The 18,020-nt window shown below is 42.6% G+C and overlaps 1 protein-coding gene across 4 annotated transcripts in view; it reads right to left on the bottom strand.

The window, feature by feature from the left end:
• The window catches only part of LOC115135929 (flotillin-2a-like), a 38,523-nt gene that overhangs the window by 4,023 nt on the left and 16,480 nt on the right, over positions 1-18,020 (bottom strand). The window contains exons 2-5 of one of the 4 annotated variants that reach the window (XM_029671157.2): positions 13,658-13,739; positions 7,563-7,653; positions 4,946-5,032; positions 106-229 (exon numbers count right to left, since the gene is read on the bottom strand). In XM_029671157.2, coding sequence (XP_029527017.1) covers positions 106-229; positions 4,946-5,032; positions 7,563-7,653; positions 13,658-13,739 — 384 coding nt within the window. The other 3 variants (XM_029671158.2, XM_065017026.1, XM_065017027.1) reach the window with 3 other exon arrangements.

The raw sequence follows: 18,020 nt of genomic DNA, 5'->3' as shown, positions 1-18,020 counted from the left end.
GAACATGTAAAATGGTTTAAAGTTCTATAGCATGACCTAATAGTAATACTCCTCTGAGAGCCAATAGTACTGAGCAGCAACCCGTGTCTATCAGAAGGTCCCTACCGAGAATAGAGCGTAAATGACCCTCCAGGGTCTGCAGAATGACACTCTTTATCTCCATCACAGATTTCCCCAGGAACTGTTCACAGGCATAGCCCAGCAGCTCATTGTCTACCATCACCTTCACCTGGACCCAGGGCAATAGACAACATTGTCAGCTGTTAACTAGATACTTAATACAATAAAACATAGTCTGAGCAACATCAACATCATCTAGTTAGCAGTACAGACAGTGTTTATAGGTTATTTATTAAAATGCCATGTATGCAAATCCTACTTATTTTATTCCCAAAAATGTGGATAAATCTAACTGAATTACCTCGTTCCCCTGCATATTGACTCAATACCTATTGTTTACGAAGCATGTGACAATTCGATTTGATTAGCTACTACTGCAAATGTGAGATGAAGTTGCCCCTACACACTGATCCGTTTTGTATTTTGGTTATGATTTTGAAAAGGCTAAGCTTATCCTAGACCTATGTCTGAGTGTAACTTATTTGCTGCGTAGATGCTTGAAAGGCAGACAAATGCCATGTATGCACATTAAATGCCATGTATGCACATTATACTTAGTTATTTTATTCCCAAAAATGTGAACATACTCTGTCTGTAGTTATAAACTCAGCAAAAAAAGACACGTCCTCTCACTGTCAACTGCTTTTATTTTCAGCAAACTTAACACGTGTAAATATTTGTATGAACATAACAAGATTCAACAACTGAGACATAAACTGAACAAGTTCCACAGACATGTGACTAACAGAAATGGAATAATGTGTCCCTGAACAAAAGTAACAGTCAATGCAACGCCACACCAAGTACTGCAGTGCATCTCCTCCTCATGGACTGCACCAGATTTGCCAGTTCTTGCTGTGAGATGTTACCCCACTCTTCCACCAAGGCACCTGCAAGTTCCCAGAAATTTCTGGGGGAATGGCCCATCCCTCACCCTCCGATCCAACAGGTCTCAGACGTGCTCAATGGGATTGAGATCCAGGCTCTTCGCCGGCCATGGCAGAACAGTGAGAATCATGTCTTGTAGGAAAACACCCACAGAATGAGCAATATGGCTGGTGGCATTGTCATGCTGGAGGGTCATGTAAGGATGAGCCTGCAGGAAGAGTACCATTTGAGGGAGGAGGATGTCTTCCCTGTAACGCACAGCGTTGAGATTGCCTGCAATGACAACAAGCTCAGTCTGATGATGCTGTGACACACCACCCCAGACCATGACGGACCCTCTACCTCCAAATCGATCCAACTCAAGAGTACAGGCCTTGGTGTAACGAGCATTCCTTCGATGATAAACGCGAATCCGACCATCACCCCTGTTGAGACAAAACCGCGACTTGTCAGAGAACGGACATTGCAATTTATTGCCCTGGCCACATCTGCAGTCCTCATGCCTCCTTGCAGCATGCCTAAGGCATGTTCACACAGATGAACAGGGACCTTGGGCATATTTCTTTTGGTGTTTTTCAGAGTCAGTAGAAAGGCATCTTTAGTGTCCTAAGTTTTCATAACTGTGACCTTAATTGCCTACCGTCTGTAAGCTGTGTCTTAACGACACTAACAAAAACTCCAGTCTGCACTCAACTCAGCTGATGCGGTATCGTGGAGTTATAATATACTTGGCTAGGGGGTAGGTAAGGGGATCAGATATGGAATGGTTGTGCAAGCCACTGTAGGGAGAGCTAATAAATGAGTGGTTATAACAATGTGCTGTTTAGAAATGAACTCAGCAAAAAAAGAAACGTCCCATTTTCAGGACCCTGTCTTTCAAAGATAATTAGTAAAAATCCAAATAACTTCACAGATCTTCATTGTAAATGGTTTAAACACGGTTTCCAATGCTTGTTCAATAAACCACAAACAATTAATGAACATGCATCTGTGGAACGGTCTTTAAGACACTAACAGCTAGAGAGAGGCCTTTCTACTGATTCTGAAAAACATCAAAAGAAAGATGCCCAGGGTCATTGTTCATCTGCGTGAACGTGCCTTAGGCATGCTGCAAGGAGGCATGAGGACTGCAGATGTTGCCAGGGCAATAAATTGCAATGTCAGTACTGTGAGACACCTAAGACAGCGCTACAGGGAGACAGGACGGACAGCCGATCGTCCTCGAAGTGGCAGACCACGTGTAACAACACCTGCACAGGATCGGTACATCCGAACATCACACCTGCGGGACAGGTACAGGATGGCAACAACTGCCCGAGTTACACCAGGAATGCACAATCCCTCCATCAGTTCTCAGACTGTACGCAATAGGGTGAGAGGCAGGTCCTCACCAGACATCACCAGCAACAACGTCGACTATGGGCACAAACCCACCATCGCTGGACCAGACAGGACTGTAAAAAAGTGCTCTTCTCTGACGAGTCACAGTTTTGTCTCACCGGGGGTGATGGTCGGACTCGCGTTTATCGTTGAAGGAATGAGCGTTACACAGAGGCCTGTACTCTTGAGTTGGATCGATTTGGAGGTGGAGGGTCCGTCATGGTATGTCACAGCATCATCGGACTGAGCTTGTTGTCATTGCAGGCAATCTCAATCCTGTGCGTTACAGGGAAGACATCCCCCTCCGTCATATGGTACTTTTCTTGCAGGCTCAGCCTTACATGACCCTCCAGCATGACAATGCCACCAGCCATACTGCTTGTTCTGTGCGTGATTTCCTGCAAGACAGGAATGTCAGTGTTCTGCCATGGCCAGCGAAGAGCCCAGATCTCAATCCCATCGAGCACTTCTGAGACCTGCTGGATGCCATACCCCCAGAAATGTCCGGGAACTTGCAGGTGCCTTGGTGGAAGAGTGGGGTAAACATCTCACAGCAAAAACTGGCAAATCTGGTGCAGTCCATGAGGAGGAGATGCACTGCAGTACTTAATGCAGCTGGTGGCCACACCAGATACTGACTGTTACTTTTGATTTTGACCCTCCCCCCTTTGTTCAGGGACACATTATTCAATTTCTGTAAGTCACATGTCTGTGGAACTTGTTCAGTTTATGTCTCAGTTGTTGAATCTTGTTATGTTCATACAAATATTTACACGGGTTAAGTTTGCTGAAAATAAACACAGTTGACAGTGAGAGGACGTTTCTTTTTTTGTTGAGTTTATAACAATTGGGTACTTTTCCACCACTATTCACTCTCCTCAAGGCCAAACTCCACTCAGAAACATCTCTTCATACTGAGGACTGCAGTCATTGCTCATGTTGTGGGAATGTTGTGGTACACAAAACACTGATCTAGGGTGAATGTTAAAATCATTTTCCTCGATTCCTCTCTGCTTGCCTCCTTCTCAAAACATAAGAGGACACGAGAACATTGGAGGAGAAGATCAGAGGAGAAGATGTCCTCCAATAATGTTTGTTTCCATCTAATGTTTTAAAAATTAGCCAAGGAGAGAGGAATCAAAGGAAAATACTTGAGATTCCACCCTGGTCTTAGTAAGGACTGAGTGAGACAGTTCTGTAATGAAGAGGCTAGGCGTGGGTTTCTGTGTTAATAACAAGCAGTAGAAATCCTGAATATAACTGAGCCATAAGAAAATGTGTAAACTCTGGCCTGGTGTATGTCATCCACGTGAGATATAGTCAAGAGTCTTTTCAGGTTACTAATAAAACAACAGAAGTACTAAAGGTGAGGATAAACCGAGTCAGAGGAGATAAGATATCTTCATATTGGCACTATTCAATCAATCATTGAATAAATCATTTTAAAGGTAAACAAGTCAATGGCGGTTGTGTTGTCTGCTGCAGCTGAAAGGAAAGAGAGTGAGCTGGTCCTGAGGTGAGAAATGTGACTGGACATTGACTCCAATGAGGCGTGCATTCAGAAATGGGCTGAGAGGAATCACAGTGTAATGGGAGGGGAGATGGCAATCATTCCTTGAAAACACTGATTACAAATGACCACAGACAGACAGGCCACCTGACATAGACAGCAGGGGGAGCTATGCCAAGTGAAGGCCAGAACTGAGATGAGGACCCATGCAAATGTGCCCTGGCTCCACCCCCCCTTCAAACACCAAGGTTCCTTCAGCATGCTCTGAAAGGGTGTGCAGCAGTGGAGGCTGCTGAGGGGAGGACAGCTCATAATAATGTCTGGAAAGGAGCAAAAGGAATGGCATCAAACACATGGAAACTATGTTTGATGTATTTGATACCATTCCACCGATTCCACTCCAGCCATTACCACGAGCCTGTCCTCCTCAATTAAGGTGCCACCAACCTCCTGTGGTGGGCAGGGTACATTACAAAATAAAAACCATGAAACTGGAAATATGAGACCAATGATCGGAAATAATACAAATTTATTTCCTGCTTATTTAATTATTTAAACAACCATTTCCTACTTTTTCACACTCTAAGGTGATAATGACTTTTCATGAGAAACTGTTCTCATTTTCTATATTTTTTATAGATGTTTTATTTCATTCCCTGACATCTGGTTGAAATGGAAGCATGGTTTACTTTACAGCCGCCCACTTAGGAGGTTGCCAAGAGACAAACTGACTCTTCCAGTTTCACAAACATGTGGAAACTCATTTAGATCTCTTAATATTATAGTAAAAGGTCATATCATTTGAGAAATATGTGACACCATATGGGTGTGTTTAAGGTCAAAGGAAGGTGGGTATATCCACTTTCCATGATCCAAATCTGCACTGTTCCAACTCAAACCATTACTTTGAGTTGGGACCTTCTCATTAAAATATAATGTCAAAGACTGTAAACTTCAGTCGCCACATAACTCCCGTTACCATAGAAACCAGGACAGGAGGCTTGTATAGGCTCGTCCAATCAGATAGAGAGAGACCTGATGATGGACCTTGTTAGAGAAGTTCATCGTTAAAGCTCCCTCTGCATCAGTGACAGTGGGCTCATTGTAGTCAAGCCCACTGGACAGACTAGGAAACTAAGAAAAGGGAACATCACACAACTTGCACTGGGTTAGAAGTAATGGAATTGGTTGTAATGAATTACAAATTATAGACCAGATTAGTCGTAAATAAGACAGAAATGTCCAGCGAGATCGACTAAATAAAATCTAAAGTAATAAAGTAAATTGCAGGAACACTTGAACTTGTATACTCATATTCAATTAACAGTAGCTAGTTACATAACTAAATTTGATTAGCTCACATTTTCAATTAAACCAATTGTCACGTCTGCTCACGCTCTTCCCTCCCCTGGCGCTTGAGGGCGCCAGGCTGCCCTGCATCATGCACTCCTGCCATCAATTAAGCACACCTGCCTTCCCTCGTCACGTGCTTCAGCGATATTGGACTCACCTGGACTCACTTATCATCTGTTTATTTCCTCCCCTATATTTGTCCGTTTCCCTGCTCTGTTCCCTGCTGATGCATTGTTTATTGTCTTTGTTTTCTTGTATGCTGACGCTGTTCCTGTCTCGTTCCATGTCCGTTCTTTATTAAATGTTTTACTCCCCGTACCTGCTTCGTCTCTCCAGCGTCAATTCCATGTGACAGAATGCATCCGCCATCACACGAAGCATCGGGGAGTACTGGCATTCCGGTTGGTATGATGACATCGGCTCTGGGTCGACACCGATGGAACCAGGGGTGCCTAGCCAGCTCGTCGGGATTCCACACCCTAGCTGGCTCGAGAGGTTTCCTTGCCCCGGATGGCTCGGATGGCGCCCATCCCACGTCAGGCCTCAGCCGGATCGTCAGTTCTTGTTCACCCAGCCGGTCCAGGAGTTTTTTTGGTGGCGTCGGGGAGGATTCCGCCGTCGATGGAACCGGGGGTGCCTAAGCCATCCCATCGGGCTTCCACGCCCTGGCTGGCTCGAGAGATTTCCTTGCCTTGGTTGGCTCGGCAGCTTCCCATCCCACGTCACTCTCCACCAGATCATCGGGCTCCCTCTCTGCAGAAGGATCGACAGGTGTCTTGCCTGAGTCGGATTGTCTGGCTTCCATGCCTCAGCCGGTTCGCCAGACTCTCACTCTCCTGCCGGTTCGTTGGCTTGCCCAGCGCACATGTCTCGGCCGGTTGGCACCCCTAGACGCCGGGTGGCGCCCCTGGGGGGGTTTACTGTCACGCCTGCTCCCACTCTTCCCTCCGCTGGCGCTTGAGGGTGCCAGGCTGCCCTGCATCACGCACACCTGCCACCTTCCCTCGTCACATGCTTCAGCAATATTGGACTCACTTATCATCTGTTTATTACCTCCCCTATATTTGTCAGGTTCCCTGCTGATGCATTGATTGTTTCTTGTATGTTGACGCTGTTCCATGTCCGTTCCTTATTAAATGTTTGACTCCTTGTACCTGCTTCATCTCTCCAGCGTCAATCCATGTGACACCAATTTTAATAAAACTTTCACTGCAGATTGGCACTAGGGGGGTTAACACAATTAACTCTGGATTTTAACACAGAGAAAAGATTACAAAAAGTTAATGACTGTAAAAATAAGGAATGTAAATGTTTGGATGCAAAAGAAACATGCCAGGCTTTATTCTTCTTCCCTGTACCCCTTTAAGGAAGACACCATTCAAGTCAGAAATGTCTGTCGGGACTGTTTCTGCCTTGATACGAGGGTCAGTCATTCTCCACAAACAGCTAGCACAACCTGATATTTATGGACATTAGATTCATCACTATAATTCCTGCTTGAGCAATATAGGGTCTATTTAGTAATAGACATGGACAAATAATTTTAGCAAGGAGATTACACTTTTTTGATTCTAACAAACCCTGTTTGTAAAGTACTGTATCCAACCAGGGATGTGAGACTACACGCTCTATGGTGTTTACTCCATATTTACACTTGACCACAGACACAAACATTTCACTTTACACAGGCCTTATTGTTTAGTGTAAAGCAAACAGGGTCTGAAATAACTAAACCCTTGCAACAGATTCTGACTAAAGAGAGTACAGCTACGACCGGAAGTTACTTTTTTGTAGCAGGCTAGGAGAATTTACACAGCAGGTTAGGATAATTAACGTGGCAGGTTAGGAGACTTAGGATAAGGTTAGGAAAATGGTTAAGGTTAGCTAAAATGCTCTCCTAACCTGCTATGAAAAGTCACTTCCGGTCATAGTTGTACTCGCTCTAGTCACAACCTTTGCAATGAAGAAACATATATCTCCATTTTGGAAAATTGTGGTGACTTGGCATATTTCTAGTTGTATACCTAAGATTGCAACTCTGGATTATAGTTAATATTATAATATTAAAAATAATTAAATGTAATAATTGATGGAGGCAATTCTTCTGTTGTAACTTCTATCAGGAGAATGATTGACCCTCAGTCATGGCTATGGCACCAGTTCCCCTTGGGGGTGCTGGGGGGTAGGGGAGAAGGGAGGCATAGGAGGGGAGGGAGGGTATGAAGGCTGAACCCCATCCCAATTTGAGCTGAAAGAGGCATTCCAGTCCATTCCCCGAAGGTAGATGTGGTACAGTAGGTAGGTGTTTTACCTGTGCCACCCCAGTGACAGTAATAGCTACACCCTCCGCTGTTTCTACATCCTCACACTTGGGCTGCAGGGTCATAATCTCAAGGGTTATCCTGTGGAGAACGTGGAGAAAATATAAAATAAAAATTGGCATGTTCTGGAGGGAAGGGAGAGCAAATGAAAAGAGGGGGAGTAAAAACACAAAAAGTGATGGAAAATAAATAACATTCACACAAGGCCTCCTCCAGGGCAGTGACAACAGGATGTAATTGAATGCTTTTTTTCTGGAGTGAAAAATATCATTAGGTTCCCAATGTAGATGTGGTGTGCATCGAATCCCCACATTGAAATAAATATCAAGTCATGTAAACTTGTGTTTATCAATAGTGTAATAGCTAGCAACGGTGGGACCCTTCTTTGCATCCCTTTCTCAGGGCATTCATTATGGGGACCCTGTTGCCAAAGCCCATAGGAGTGAGTTAACAAACAGACGTTAGCTGTGTAGCAAAGCCCATAGAACAGTTTAATGACAGACAGCTGACTCTCTCTCCCTTCCACTGCAGAGGGAGAGAACAACGTGACATGAAGATGGAAAAACAAAGATACACAGTAATTGGCCAGTTAGTCCAACCGTTTGTTTGCCTCTGACGTTTGTTTTGTTCTTGACCAGTGCACCAGTCACTGCCTGACTGTCTGTTGTCTTTCGTGCCTTTGTGGTCTTTTCAAGGCTATCTGAAGCATTACCTGAGCCACCCCTGTCACATCCAGGGGGACACCCTCCAAGGTTTCGATATTCTCACAGCGACAGAGGATGGTCATTATCTCCAGAGACATCCTAGGCGGGCAGGCAGGCGGTAGGATAGTAGGAATAGGAGAGGCAGGGCAGTGAATATAGTACACTTATAACAGCTGTTAGGGGTGTCAGTAACGGAGGGTCAGGGGTGAGAGAAGACACTCTAGAAGACACTTTAGGAGGCCTACGCCATAGCCTACCATAGACTAGATTCTACAGCAGGGATCATCACAGAGATTCAGCCACTGGCCGATTTCTTCTTGTGTGGATGGTCAGGGGGCCGGAACATAATTACAAATCATTTGTAGACTGCAAATTGATCACAAGAAGCCCAAACAGATATAATATTTGACAAAAACAATCATTTCAAACCTCGCTTACATTTGTATACAATCACATATATCTGTCTATTATGCGTGGGAATACTTTGGAACAGATTTCCACAATTAAAATGACTTGGAGCTGATTTCCTCGTGTTTTTAGTCTTTTATGTCCAACAATAAAATAAAAAAAATGCAATAATTAAAACTATATATAATAATTTGGGCGGGCCAAATAAAATCACCTGCGAGCAGAATTCGGCCCGTGGGCTGCCAGTTGGGGAACCCTGCTCTACAGCAAAAAGGAACCATTGTGTAGCCTAACCACCAGAGGCTGAGGCAGAGAGCTTCAGATGGAACCAAAATGTCTCCAGTCTATCAATGATCTAATATGCTGGTGTTTACATTACAAGCACAAAACACAGCACAGCCAGTCAGTCAGTTCTCTTCACAACACAACGGACAGCAACAACTAGGACAAACGGCAGAAGTCACGGGGAAGGATTGGATTGGTCAGCATAGCAGTCACACAGCAGCATTCTTAACCTACATCTGAGTTTAAGGCACTAAATGCACTAGAGATTACTCAAGAATGCCTCTACACACTGCAAGACCCTAACAAGTATTGTCAACAAAACAATTGACTGAGTCACAATACAAATGTGAACATTCACACCAACATTTTTCCACTGCTCTTTCACACACTTGAGAGAGCTATGCATACTATTTGCATATGAGCAACAAACACTTGAGCCATCCCATGCCTCTACTTATATTTAGAGCCCTAATTGCAGGTATCCTAGCAACTACTAGATAAAATAACGTGTCTTTATAGTATGAGCCAGAGCCATATACACAAAGTGTACAAAACAGCAGCTTTGCAATTCTTAACACACTCAAACCAGTGTGCCTGGCACCTACTACCATTGCCCGTTCAAAGGCACTTAAATATTTTGTTTTGCATCAATACGGGATCATATCTTTCACCTGGATTCACCTGTCTATGTCATGTTCCTAATGTTTTGTATACTAAATATATATAGGGGCTCCTGAGTAGCGCAGCGGTCTAAGGCACTGCATCTCAGTGCTAGAGGCGTCGTCACTACAAACACCCTGGTTCGAATCCAGGGTGTATCACAACCAGCCGTGATTGGGAGTCCCATTGGGCGGTGCATATTTGGCCCAGCGTTGTCCGGGTTTGGATGGTGTAGGCCATCATTGTAAATAAGAATTTGTTATTAACTAACTTGCAGTTATTAACTAACTTAGTGAAATGAATGTTAATAATTTTTTTAATATATAGAAAGTTAGGCCAATGTGGTTGAGCGTTCCGGGAGCACCACTTTCTCCTCCATAGCCGTTGATAAGTAATAATTAACGCTTCCGCTGTCACGCCTATTCCCGCTCTCCCACTCTAACGTTCGAGGGCGCCAGGCTGCCCTTCATTATGCACACCTGTCAACATCATTACGCGCCGCAGCACTCACCTGGACTCCTTCCCTTTGTTGATTGCCCTGTCTATAACTGTCTGCTCCCCCGTTTGTTCCCGGTGTCAGTATTTATGTTGTTATGTGTTCATGTCCAGATGCTGTCCTGTCCTGTTTCATGTCCGTATTTCATTAAATGTTCACTCCCTGTACCTGCTACTCGTCTCTACCAGCGATGATTCTTACATTCGTTGTGCTGTGAAGATGTCCAGTTGAAAGCGGATATGCAATTTGTTGACACTAAAACATAGTCAAGATTTGGATACACATGATCCTGAAGGCTAATCAATAAAAACGCCTGTTAAATTCGCTACTCTGTTTTGCTTGTTTACAGCGGGTCATTTCAAAGGGAACTGTCGGAGGCGCTCTCGTATTGTTACATCAGCAACATTTCAAGAATAAACTTCTAAATGGGCGCTAACATGGCAGCCATTCTAAAACCTGACCTAACTCTCTATATATACAGTGCATTCGGAAAGTGTTCAGACCCCTTGACTTTCCACATTTTGTTAGGTTTAAAATGTATTCAATTGTTTTATCCCTCATCAATCTACACACAATACCCCATAATGATAAAGCACATTTTTTGTGCAAATTTATATTTTTTTGGGGGGGGGGGGGTAATATCACATTTACATAAGTATTCAGACCCTTTACTAAGTACTTTGTTGAAGAACCTTTGGCAGTGATTACAACCTCGACTCTTCTTGGGTACGACGCTAAAAGCTTGGCACACCTGTATTTGGGGAGTTTCTCCCATTCTTCTCTGCAGATCCTCTCAAGCTCTGTCAGGTTGGATGGGGAGCATTGCTGCATAGCTATTTTCAGGTCTCTCCAGAGATGTTTGATTGGGTTCATGTCTGAGCTCTGGTTGGCCACTCAAGGACATTCAGAGACTTGCTCCGAAGCCATTCCTGAGTTGTCTCGGCTGTGTGCTTAGGGTCGTTGTCCTGTTGGAAGGTGAACCTTTGCCCCAATCTGAGGTCCTGAGCGCATTGGAACAGGTTTTTATCAAGGATCTCATTGTACTTTGCTCCGTTCATCTTTGTCTCCCAGTCCCTGCCACTGAAAAACATCCCCACAACATGATGCTGCCATCACCGTAGGAATGGTGCCGGGTTTCCTCTAGACATGACGCTTGGCATTCAGGCCAAAGAGTTCAATCTTGGATTAGACCAGAGAATCTTGTTACTCTTGTTATGATCTGAGAATCCTTAGGTGCCTTTTGGCAAACTCCAAGTGGGCTGTTATGTACCTTTTTACTGAGGAGTGGCTTCTGTCTGACCACTATCACAAAGGCCTGATTGGTGTAGTGTTGCAGAGATGGTTGTCCTTCTGGAAGGTTCTCCCATCTCCACAGAGGAACTCCAGAGCTCTGTCAGAGTGACCATCGGGTTCTTGGTCACCTCTCTTCTCCCCCGACTGCTCAGTTTGGCCGGGCAGCCAGCTCTAGGAAGACACTTGGTGGTTCCAAACTTATTCCATTTAAGAATGATGAAGGCCCCTGTGTTCTTGGAGACCAATGCTGCAGACATTTTTTGGTAGATCTGTGCCTTGACACAATCCTGTCTCGGAGTTCCTTCGACCTCATGGCTTGGTTTTTGCTCTGAAATGCACTGCCAACTGTGGGACCTTATATAGACAGGTGTGTCCCTTTCCAAATCGTGTCCAATCAATTTAATATACCACATGTGGACTCCAATCAAGTTGTAAAACATCTCAAGGATGATCAATGGAAACAGGATAGACCTGAGCTCAATTTTGAGTCTCATAGCAAAGGGTCTAAATACTTATGTAAATAAGGTATTTCCGTTTTGTATTTTTAATACATTTGTTAAGATTGTTTTTTTTAAAGGTTTTTGTTTTGTCATTATGGGTTATTGTGTGCAGATTGCTGAGGATTTGTATTTATTTAATTGTAGAATAAGGCTGAAACGTAACAAAATGTGGAAAAAGTCAAGTGGTCTGAATACTTTTCTGAAGGCAGAAGTATACATAGCTAGTTAGGAACATAGAATGAGGAATTAGAATACTAGAATGGACATGAACCATGCAAAGGTCAGCCATGTTGGTCAGGGAGTTGGTCAACCCTGGTTTTCCAGTGCTGTCATAAGATATTGTGTAAAACAATGAATGTGAAGAATTTATCTGCACTGTATGTGTGTTAGCTAGCCAACCACTTTTAGAGGAATGATTTCATAAATGTGTGAAATTAACTGCCAATACACCGACATTCCATTAAAACAATGCACACGTACAGTGCAGATAAATTCTTCACATTCATTGTTTTACACAATATCTCAATCCACAGCCATACACTGGCTCAAATCAGTCGATGATAGGACTTAGACAAGTTGTAAATGCAATGGTATTGATACTGTATCATATAATAGCACTCACAGCTTTCCAATATCACAAAATCTGAGACATTTATGGTCTATTTAAATATATTTTAGAGGCTAAAACCTGTATTTATAACCATACGACAATATTTTAGGTTGACTATAATTCCATTACACAATTTGTGATACATCACATGCCTTACTTTTATTTTCCTGCATAAGTAAAATAAGGATTATGCCTCTACTGCAATTCATTCCAATTAGACTGGATTTGGATTTCTCCCTGACGGATATGGTTGCCACTTTCAACCCATTCTGAAACTGAGGGTTTATGACATAGCCCCTCTAGTAATTTAATAGAATCACTATGGTTAAGACATCATCCCCAAGACACAGCAGGGCTGAGAGAGACATGGTGGGTTGAACACCAGGCAAGGCAAGGCAGATTAGCATGGCAGAAACAAAGAGACAATAAGTAACAAACAAACACAATACTTAATAGTTAAGGGAAAATGCATGAAATAAATTGGAACGGGATCTGTTGTGTTCAGAGATCTAAAAACGATTATCTTTTAAATTTGATTTCACAACTATCATATGTGCTGTGTAAGCTAACGTTGATTTGTTTTATTTTAAACATAGGCCAACCTTATTTGATCTGTCTCTAACAGGATAATATAATTCAGTGAGATTGAACTTCACCTGACCCTAACCTCTCTCAGTGTGTTTGTTTTTCCACTTTAATTCTGTGCTGTAGTGTTTACAGGGGTTACTGACAGCAAGGTTGTGTTTGAGAGCAACTGACTTGCTAACTGTGACACGTTGTGTTTACACACACAGTAAACACTGCACTACACTCTCACTGCAAACCACATAACAATAACAAACTGCTTATTTCCTTTGTGTGGGTAAAGAGACTAGGTATAATATTTCATGTAGATTGTAAAGTTGTTTAAATGTGTGGTGTAAATGTGAGGATGAGTGGGTACCGTTTTAAATATGGTGTTAAAAACAGATTTTGATTTAAAAAATATATAAACAGACAAATCTGTCTGCCATCCAACAGTAGGCCTGAATGGTTTGTTTTGGAGGTAAATTCTGGATGTTAGGGCAGTGATTGTATAAATCCCCAAACTGTACTTAAACCCTCTGAATGGGTTGCACCCTGTTCTTACTTCTGGATGTCTGAGATGAGCCACCAGGCCCAGGACCAGCCTCCCACCACGTAGGTCTTCTCATCGGAGCCACAGCAACCACCTAAGAGCCAGCACAGGCAACATGAGCATCACATTGTAACCACTCTATCACTGGTAACACCATATAAATAGTACTGTATTCTATTTCTATGGAATGACAATCAGTGTCATTGCACCACTGACAGTATCATCAACATTAGAGTATTACACTATTAGACCAGTACAATGGTATCAGACCACAGTTTGAAGAGCTGAGGTCCCAGAGAGCAGTAGGTACCTGTCTATGTAAGTGCATTCAGAAAGTATTCAGACCCCTTGACTTTTTCCAAATTTTGTTACATTACAGCCTTATTCTAAAATTGATTAAATTGTTTTTCCCCCTCATCAATCTACACACAATACATCATAATGACAATGCAAAAACAGGTTTATTGAAATGTTTGAAAACTCATTACAAGTAAAAAACGTAAATATCACATTACACAAGTATTCAGACCTTTTACTCTGTACTTTTGTGCATCTTTGGCAGCCATTACAACCTCGAGTCTTCTTGGGTGTTACGTTCGTTATAAGGATCGGACCAAGGCGCAGCATAGTATGCGTACATTCTTATTTATTTAAAGAACGAAAACACTGAACAAAATAACAAAACGAAATGTGAAACTATACAAACAAGTGCTGATAGGCAACTACACATAGACAAGATCCCACAAACAACAAAGGGAAATGGCTACCTAAATATGATCCCCAATCAGAGACAACGATAAACAGCTGCCTCTGACTGGCTCTTCTTTGGTAGGCCTACAAAACCCCTAAACATATAAAAAACCCTAGACAATACAAAAACTAGTGTACCCACCCTAGTCACGCCCTGACCTAACCTAAATATAAAGAAAACAGAGATATCTAAGGTCAGGGCGTGACATTGGGTATGACGCTAAAAGCTTTCTAACATATTTTCTAATTTTCTGTTTGAATACTGTCACTAAAAAGCCACAGTAATCCTTACAAAAAGTAGCTGTTTGATATTTCACCGTAACATTTTGGAATGTTCATTCAAATCGTTCAACTGAAATGGTTTCTCTGGCAACATGTTCATTGCAAACAGAAGCCTTGTTGAACTCGCTTCAGGCTTAGAGCCTCTATCCCTGGGAATTTGACTGGTAAACTCAGGGTACACTCACAATGGCTGCCTGGTATTGTGATGCAATTAATTTCCATGGTAATGTAGAACGTTCTTTCAAATGATGTTGCATATTTTTTTTATTCTATATATTTTTTGCGTACTGTTTACCCCTTTTTCTCCCCAATTGGTAGTTACAGTCTTGTCCCCATCGCTGCAACTCCAGTACGGACTTGGGAGAGCCGAAGGTCGAGAGCCATGCGTCCTCCGAAATACGACCCTGCCAAGCCGGCACTGCTCGCTTAACTCGGAAGCCAGCCACACCAATGTGTCGGAGGAAACTCTGTACAACTGCCGATCATGTCAGCGTGCATGCACCTGGCCCACCACAGGAGTCGCTAGAGTGCTATGGGACAAGGACATCCCGGCCGGCCAAATACTCCCCTAACCCGGACGACCCTGGGCCAAATGTGTGCCGCCTCATGGGTCTCCCGGTCGGGGGCGGCTGCGTTACAGCCCGGAATCGAATCCAGATCTGCAGTGACGCCTCAAGCACTGGCACTCGGGAGGCCCCCATTCAAATTATGTTAACTAATGTGGCTCATGCAATGGAATGTATTTTTTTGTAATGTCAGTTGAATTGAGTCAACAAATCACACCACATATTGATGGGTACACTTTCTGCTTTTACTTCCTCCTTCTTCTTCAGTATCATGGAGTTTGCACATTTTGTTTGTGCATGTCAACAACCTACTGTGCGGGGAGCGTGTGGTTGATCACACTACATTTTGTGACACAAAAATAAAAAGGAGGATAAAAAATAAATAGATGGCCATTTTCCATGAAGAAAAACTGATGGGACTTGCTTTAACTCTTTAAAAGTATTTTTTGTGATAGTGGTAAAAGTTTGAAAGTTTAACTTTACTATTTAAAGCAGTGGTCACCGACTGGTCTATCGTTAAGGAATTCCTAGTCGATCACTAAGCATTTCTGTTAAAAAACAACGATAAAGCCTGTTGGCGGTAGGTGCACTTGATTTAGTAGCCATTTTGTGTGTCTGAAGGTATAATTCCTCCTACTCGGCAGGCCAAGAGAGCAAATCAAGTGCACCTGGCCAATTAGATAGCTAAGCTCACCGTGTTTGCACAGTCTCCTCAAGCCATAGACCGTAAAAGGAAGCCTTGAATGCACAGAAAAGTTGATACTGTGAGATTATGACTAGAGAGAGACTCAACGAATACAGCAAATAGCTGCTGTTTTTATGAGTAAGTTCATGTTTAAGTTGTTATTCAGCACTGTCAACACATTTGTTAGCCACTGCAGCTGTAATGAATGAGTATTGCAAAATGTTCCGATAAGCTTGCGTTGTTATTATTAGTGGTTTGTGTCTTTTTTTAAATCAAGGAAAATGTCACTTTCTCTGGTCATATAACAACATGTAACAACATGTAACAACATGAACAACATGAATTGGTGCATGAGGCAGAAACATTTTCTCAGCGTAGGGAGGGAGAGTGGAGGGACGGTGAGTCGGGTGAGAGGCAGCCTCACCACTGCTCCCTGCCCCCAGACTGATGCAGGCAGGGCCTAAAATGTACTTTTTTGTATATAAGCCACTAATTTTTTTAAATCAAGCAGCTACCCAGATTTTTTCCCAGCTGAAATATTTTCTTGCCATAAATACACTTAAAAACACAGAAAAAATGGATGATTTTGCTTATTAATGTTTCTAAATTAATAAATGTATTATTAATAATAAGCAATGTGGTATATATTGGTCGATTGAATTTAATACTATGTCACCCGAGTCTTTTAACCAAACATTTTCAGCTGCCCCTTTTAAGGTTACGTTAGTAACAGGGCCACTCCAGGAGTTTTGTGTGCCTGTTAGAATCTCACTAATTGAGGCCAATGATGTCTCTTTTTGCTAACAGTGGAAGCAAACTCAAACATTGAAAAGCAACCTAGGTTGGGAACAAAACAATGTAAATAGCCAAGAAACACAAGGACAAAGTCTCACTAAAGTAGACTTTCTAGTAAACTTTTATGCCTGTGCGCATTGCTTCTAAAAATGAATCTTTCAGCACTTCACTCACAGTGCTCACAGCCCCTCAGACAGGCAGTATTTCTGTGTGAGGTGGGATAGCTATAACATTAGGATTCAAATTTCTTTGTGCATTATCAGATATGAAACAAAGTTGCAGAAATACTTTGAAAATAGCTACTGCAGCATTTATTTAGCTATAAATCACAACTTGCATTTGTGCCCATACTTGACTATTTATGAAATGCTCGCACTCTAGAGCCCTGAGTGTGACCACCCGCCAATGTGGCTGGTGAATTAGACATTCTTACCCACATTGGCGAGTGTTAATTATAGGCCCTGGATGCAGGCCATCAGTCCAGTACAAAAATAGCAAATTATTAAGCTCACTCAGCTGTGCCACTCAAGTAAAACAATAAATGATCTATTACCAAATCAAATCAAATTTTATTTGTCACATACACATGGTTAGCAGATGTTAATGCGAGTGTAGCGAAATGCTACCAGTGTGATCATATACCTAAAATGTTAAAATATAATTTCAAAATGGTCTGAGAAGAACAAAAATTGGCAGGGCATTTCAAGCATAGCCCTACACATGCAATAACATCTGCTAAAAATGTGTATGTGAACAAAAATATTTGATTTGATATGAAGACCACCTTTACTCCACACACAGAGATGCATACAAAGCTTTCCCCTGCCCCCCAGTTGGCAAATCTGACCATAATTCTATCCTCCTGATCCCTGCTTACAAGCAAAATCTAAAGCAGGAAGAACCAGTGGCTTGCTTAATACGGAAGTGGTCAGATGACGCCGATGCTACCGGACGTTTTTGCTAGCACAGACTGGAATATGTTCTGGGATTCATCCAATGGCATTGAGGAGTATACCACAGTCATTGGCTTCATCAATAAGTGCATCGGCGACGTCATCCCCTAGGTGACCGTATGTACATTTCAAAACCAGAAGCCATTGATTACAGGCAACATCCGCATCGAGCTAAAGGCTAGAGCTGCCGATTTCAAGGAGCGGGACACTAATCCAGACACTAATCCAGCTATCCCCTTAGACAAACCATTAAACAAGCAAAGTGTCAAAACAGGATTAAGATTGAATCCTACTACACTGGCTCTGATGCTCGTCGGATGTGGCAGGGCTTGAAAATTATTAAG

This window comes from Oncorhynchus nerka, unplaced genomic scaffold (genome assembly GCF_034236695.1).
Source record: "Oncorhynchus nerka isolate Pitt River unplaced genomic scaffold, Oner_Uvic_2.0 unplaced_scaffold_3___fragment_2___debris, whole genome shotgun sequence".
Taxonomy (NCBI): domain Eukaryota; kingdom Metazoa; phylum Chordata; class Actinopteri; order Salmoniformes; family Salmonidae; genus Oncorhynchus; species Oncorhynchus nerka.
The sequence above is the reverse complement of the archived record's forward strand: the minus strand, read 5'-3'. Positions and strand labels throughout refer to the sequence as shown.